Genomic DNA, 6,122 nt, shown 5'->3' on the forward strand with positions numbered 1-6,122 from the left:
TGACCCCTCAGTACCCCCTTTCAGGAGGGAGCTCCTCCCTTTCCCCCTTCCCTGACCTCTTCAACTCTCCCTTTGGCCACCCAGGAGGGATCCCCTCCCTCTCCCCCTTCCCTGATCCCCATCTCCTCTTTTCAGGAGGGAGCCCCTTCCTCTCCCCCTTCCCTGACCCCTGGGCTCCCCCTCCAGCCTCCCTCTCCCCCTGCCCCGCAGGCTCTCAGTGGGAGGCTCACTCTGGCTCAGTGTAGGGGCCCAATGGAGCCCGGTGGAGGAGGGGTTCCGGGCCCAGCTGGGTGGAGGAGGGGTTTCGACCCGCCTGGGTGATCTGGATCCCTTCCCTTTTTGTGCTTTGGGGTGTGCTGTCCAGCTGATGGGCAGGCCAGGGCAGCTCACAATCCTGAGATTTTATATAATGAGAAGGAGCTAATCTTCCTCCTTTCTCCTCCTCTCACAATGGTCTCCTTCAGGAGCCTAATCCCAGGGGCGCCTTCCGCAGGGTCTGTCTCAGGGGACCGGGTCCTGCCAAGTGCATGTCTGGCAGAGACTCTGGCCCTGGCAGAGGGGCTCGAGCAAGGGGGTTCACTGTCCTTCCTCTGGTCCCCTTGCTGCCAACAAGGACACAGCTTCATAAAGGGGATCTCCCGGGGCTCCCTGATCCCCCAGGGGCCTCCAGAGCTGAGGGGATCTCCGTGTGCACCTCTTCAGCGAGGGGCTTACCGACCACACCGGCGATGTTTGGGGCTCATTTTGTCCAGGCGCAGGGTGGACCAGGTGGTTTCTGGGAATTCTGGGAGACTGACCCCCTGGGCCATAGCTGACTTGGGCCATGACCCCCTGCCCCACCAACCCCTGTTCCCCATCTGGGCCCCTGCCCAGCGGGGGCATCTAGGCCAGGCCTTTGCCCCACATCACCCTGGGGCCCACATACAGTAAAGGCAGGTAGGGCTTCATTTAGCCAAGCTCGGGCTTCCCTGCAACTGGGGGAGACAGATCCAACCCCGGGGAGAAGCTGCAGAAGAGCAGATCGGGAATCCCACAAGTGAGCGCTCTCCAGAATCGGAACCTCCTTAGGGGCAGGGCCCTCCACGGTCACTACGCAGACCAGCCTCTCTAGAATATCTCCGTGTGGTCCAAAATGCACCCAAGCCGGAGACTACATTTCATTTTAAACTTTCACCATGTTAGCTCAGTCCTCTCATTCAACACTCTCTAGTCCTTGTAGATCCTGGTTAAAGCATCCACCATGTTGATTAGCTGCCCCAGCTTCCTGTCATTGTATTTAAATCTGCCAACTTTCATCCTGGAGGAGAGTATTTGCCTTTAAAACAAGAGCATATTCGTAAAGCTCTTAGGATCCTGGCATATGTTAACTTTTGTCCTTATCTCTCGTTTTCTCCAATCATTGATAAAAATGTTGACCCAGACAGGAATAGATTAGGAGCAGGAATTATTGGAGGAGCCCACCATGGGAGACTTCTCCAAAACACCCTGAGACTGTTCATCTTTGAGGGTGACCATTCAACCAGTTTCCAATAAACCGATCGGGATCCTGTCTCCCCATCTCATCCACGATGATATCAAAGGACCCAACAAGGATTTATCATATATTTATTAATTATATTTGTTAATAATTTATCATATTTATCAAGTACCTCCTATCAGCAGACACAGTTTGCTTTGCTGAATTCTCCAGCAAAGGAAGAATCCTGGAGCTACAGCGTACCAGGTTCCTAGCCCTGCCCAAAAGGCGTTCTTGAGGGAGCCACACTGGCTTCTGCACCCTGGGGAGTCCCAACTGAGGCTGCAAAGGATTAGGGGAATGAGCCATTACTTGGACCACATGACCGGAGTTCTGGTTTTTCTAATTCTATCCTGATAAATGGATTGTCTTGAATAAGAGGAGCCCCCCAGGTCCTAGAAAAAAGAGGGTCCCTGCCCTCAGGGAGATTACCATCCAGCACAGTGGTAAGCTGAGGACAGGAGCCATGATAATCCAGGGTAGGGTGATAACATCATCGTCATGGCTGATAATCTAGTCTTAAAGGTTTAAAAAGCACTTTCCTTAACATTGAGCTTCATAACAAGGTAGAGATTATAAACATTATCCCCAATTTGCAGATAAAGAGCCAAGCTGAGAGCTGCCCTCCTTGGAAGCGCCAGAGCTGGGCCAGCAGTGCCGATAGTCCTGGCAGAGATTCAGACCACAGGGAAACGGTCCTGGGGCTGGGGGGCAGGGCAAGCTCCCTTCCGCCTTTAACCCTTGAAGAGGGACACCTGGGAGAATATTCCCATCCTGTCCTCATGCAGTTTAAGCGACACTTTCACCAGCCCTGAGAGAGGGACAGCAAATGTATGATCCCCGTTTTTCAGGTGAGGAAACAGATTTGTCTCAGGGTCCCCCAGCAGGAAATAATCACGGGGGCCCTCAAACCCGGGTCCTGTGCCTGGGGGAAGGGGCTCGGCCTTGTTCTGCTTGGTCCCGGGGGCTGGAACCGGGAGCACTTTCCTCACAGGGTGGATACTGGGATTCTCAGTCTCTCCTCTGCCGCTACATCACTGGAGATGCAGCCGTTCTAACTCGCTGATGACTAAAACAGGAAGTGGAGGGAGGACTTAAAGCCCAAAGACTTAGCTCCAGACCCAGGCCTGACACTGGTGGACAAGTTCCTTGCACCCTCTCCACCTTGCTTTTTCATCCACAGAATGGGCACATCGCAGGACTCCATCTCCCCTGCCCCCATGACCTCTAAATATCGCTGGCTCTGAGCTGTGACTTCATTCCTGTTCCAATTCATTTTGTGACTGAGGAAGTCACTGACCTCCGGCCATCAGCTTCCCCAGCTTCTGTCGGCATAGGATGAGGATAGGGAGTAAGGGTGGGCCTCCCCCTACAATATGGCTGCCATTATTATCCCCATGTTACAGATGGGGAGACTGAGGCAGGAGATGGAGATGGAGGAGGAGATGGGCTTTGAGGAGATCCTGAAGTAAGGTCAACCCTCAGGAGGTCCTTAAACCTGGAGGCTGAGGAACGAGGGCTTCCAGTGGGGGGCAGAATACTGCCCAGAGTAAAGGGGAAAGTCTGGTGGGTGACACAGGTCCAGAGCAGCCAGTCATCCCAAGCCAGAGGGGTTGGGTGGGGGGCAGCAACCACCCATGTGACATTAAACAAGACCCTTGCCCCTTGGATCCTGTTTCCCCATCTATGTAATGAGGTACCCCTTCCCTGCCCCCTGTGCCGGGCACCAGGCTGCTGGGGGAACAGGAGAGAAAGGGGAGAACCAGAGAGAAGGGCTGGGCAAGGGGTCAGCCAGAGGAGAGCCCCGGGTACACGGCTGCCCGTTCATCTGAGATATGCCAGAAAGCGTCCTTCCAGGGTCTCTGGCCAGGAGTCCAGGGCTGGGACCATTCCTGAGTCACCGACTGGAGGATTCTGGGTTTTCTCTTGAGTGTCCGCAGTGATCGGTGCCTGTGGAGCAGGGAGGTGAGGTCCCTGGAGGAATCTCACGCCCGCCCCACAGCCGAAAGGGGCCGAGGTCAGAGCTCCCCGCAGGGGCCCCCCCGCTTTGGCGGTGGGAGGGCAATGGTGACCCCTGAGTTTGGACGCCTCGTGGACACACAGCTTAGGGCACCCCGCTCTAGGCTGGCCCATAAATACAGGCCTGGGAGGAGGGAAGGTGACAGAATCAGCAAAGAGGAAGGGCACAAAACTTCCACTCGGAGTCCTGCAAAGCTGGGCCTTGGAGGCTTTTGCCAGCCCTGCCTGCGGCTCTCTCCAGGCCCCGGGGCCGCTCTCCCCCACAACCTGCCATTGCTACGGACTCTCAGGGCCCAGGCCCGTCCTTGCCCCCAGCTCTGGCCTCCCCTGCCACAATCCAGACCTTGCTCAGACCCCCAGCCACTCACCCGGAGCCAGAGCTGGGGCAGCCGCCTCCATATCCCAGGGTCCAGGCTGGCCCGGCTCGGTAGGATCCCCAGCTACTGTCCCTCCGGAGCAGGGTGGGAAAGGAACAGTTCTTTGGGGGCCGAAGAAGCGCCCACCAGGCTCAGGGGCGAGGCTGTGAGGGCTATGTCCCGGGTGGGATGAGGAGACAGGGCCCAGCCTAGAGAGAGGGGGGAATGGGGGTGGGGCGGGGGCCTCAGGGCTCCGGGGGGGCAGTGGGGACGTCGGGGATCGGGGGCTCCAGGGAACGGCTCTTTGGGGTCTCCACAGAGGCCCGGGTGCCAGGGGCCATCCGGGCGGCCAGGAGGCAGGCCAGCACGACTCCGACCACCTGCAGGGCCCCCAGGCCCAGCGCTGCCACCACGATGAAGTCCATGTTGTCGGCCACAAAGTCGCTGGCTTTGGAGAAGCAGCCATCGGAAGCCACGGCCCTGGCCCCCTCCCGGCAGTCAGCCTGGTCTTGGCAGCAGCTGGGGGGCAGAGAGCCGTTCCCCGGGGCCCGGGGGCTTCGGGCCCAAGGGGAGTCCAGCGCCCGCGAAAGGCCCCCCCGCAGCAGCCCCAGGGCCCCCTGCAGGGCGCCCGCGGCATCTCCCCCCCGGCCCCCGGGAAGCCCACACGGCCCGCCACAGGCCCGCCCGGAAGCCCTGGGCCAGCTCGTTCCGGTAGCCCAGTCCCGAGAGGCCGGCGGCCAGGCCGGCTCCCAGGGCGGTCAGCTGGATGGCTGCAGAGGCCCGGAGCAGGCCCCGGTGCCCGCTGGCCGCCCCACCGCCAGCCAGGCCTCCCCAGAGCAGCCCGGCGGCCCCGGCGGCAAGCAGGAGGGAGGGGGCGCTGGGGGCCCCCCGGGCGGACAGGACCAGGTACCTTCCCAGAGCCATCTCGGCCCACAGCCCAAGGGTCAGCATCGTTAGGCCGGCCGCCCCGAAGACGAAGCTGAATGCCAGCACCGAGAGCTTCAAGAGCGCCATGGTCCCAGGCCCACAAGCCCCCGCCTCCAAACCTCGGGGCCCTCGGTGCCCCAGCCCCCAGCCGTCCCCCACTCTCAGGGGCCTCTCAGGGACCCCTCCGGCCACCGGCCCTATCTTCCTTCTACCCGACCCAGGGCAGGCAGGGCCTGGCATGGGCAGCAAGGGATAAATGCAGGCAAGTGGAGGGGCTGGGCAGGGGGCCGGCCAGAGGTGGGGCCTGGGCCCAGGGACAGCCAGTCCGCATCCAGCTCCTACCCCCGCCCCTCGGAAAGAGGCTCAGCTTGTTCGCGGATGGGGGGAGAATGGAGGGAAATGGGGAAGGCCGCAGGAGCTCTAGGTGGGGGGAAGAACCTTCCCGAATGTGGAGAACTGTGCCAGAGAGGTGCCGTTCCTCACTGCCCCCAGAGACCCCCAGAGTGGCCAGCCCAGGCCCTTACTCCCCAAGGCCCCCCAGAGTGGCCAGGCTTGGGGAGTCGGGCCGCGGCTCTGGAGCAGCTGCTGGCGGACCCTGGTTCTGGGGCCCCCCCCGGGCCCTGCCCTGCCCCCCCCCTTCAAGCTGCCCCCGCTCTCCACCTTTCCCTCCTTCCTGCTGCCGGGTGAGTCCGAGAGGATCCTGAGCCTTGGTGGGGGGTGGAACCCGGGAGGGGAGGGGCCTGGATGCCCAGAATAACTCACCCAGGCCCCCTGGGGTCCAAAGGCCAAGGAGGGGGGGGCGAGGGGGGAGCCCCACGGGGAGAGCCTTGGGCCCCTTTCCCAGCCCCTGCCCCCCGCCGTGCTGACCCCTCCGGCCGCTGATGGCTCTGAGCCTCGGGCTGCCGCCTGTGCTGGACGGGAGAGAGCTCCGGCTTTCCCCGGCCGGTCCCTGGGCAGCGCCGGGGGCGCGGGAGGCACAGGGGGGGAAGGGCGGGGGGGGGGCAGGCCGGGGAGGGGAGGGGAGGGAGGGACAGGGGGGGGGCAGGCGGGGAGGGGAGGGGAGGGACGAAGCGGCGGGGGGAAAAGCGGTGGGGGGGGGAGAAAGGGCGGGGGGGGCAGGCGGGGAGGGGAGGGAGGGGACGGGACAGGGCGGGGGGAGGGGAGGGGAGGGGACAGGGGTGGGGGGGGGGGGGAGGGGGGGAGGGAAAGCGGGGGGGGAGGGAAGGGCGCAGACGTGGAGAAGGGGCCTTGGCCCTGCAAGTGGGGGTCCCTCCCGGCCTGGGGCTGGGGGAACAGGGGAGGGG

General features: G+C 62.2%; 1 protein-coding gene across 1 annotated transcript; it reads right to left on the reverse strand.

Moving 5' to 3' along the window:
• Positions 1-1,399: 1,399 nt before the first annotated feature.
• On the reverse strand, positions 1,400-5,163 carry LOC116419292 (tetraspanin-7-like). The gene is given in 3 exon segments (XM_031938488.1): positions 1,400-3,466; positions 3,904-4,548; positions 4,550-5,163. Coding segments are annotated over 2 exon segments (921 nt in total). The 5' UTR covers positions 5,059-5,163; the 3' UTR covers positions 1,400-3,466; positions 3,904-4,136.
• Positions 5,164-6,122: the final 959 nt, after the last annotated feature.

Source organism: Sarcophilus harrisii, chromosome 5, assembly GCF_902635505.1.
Source record: "Sarcophilus harrisii chromosome 5, mSarHar1.11, whole genome shotgun sequence".
Taxonomy (NCBI): Eukaryota; Metazoa; Chordata; class Mammalia; order Dasyuromorphia; family Dasyuridae; genus Sarcophilus; species Sarcophilus harrisii.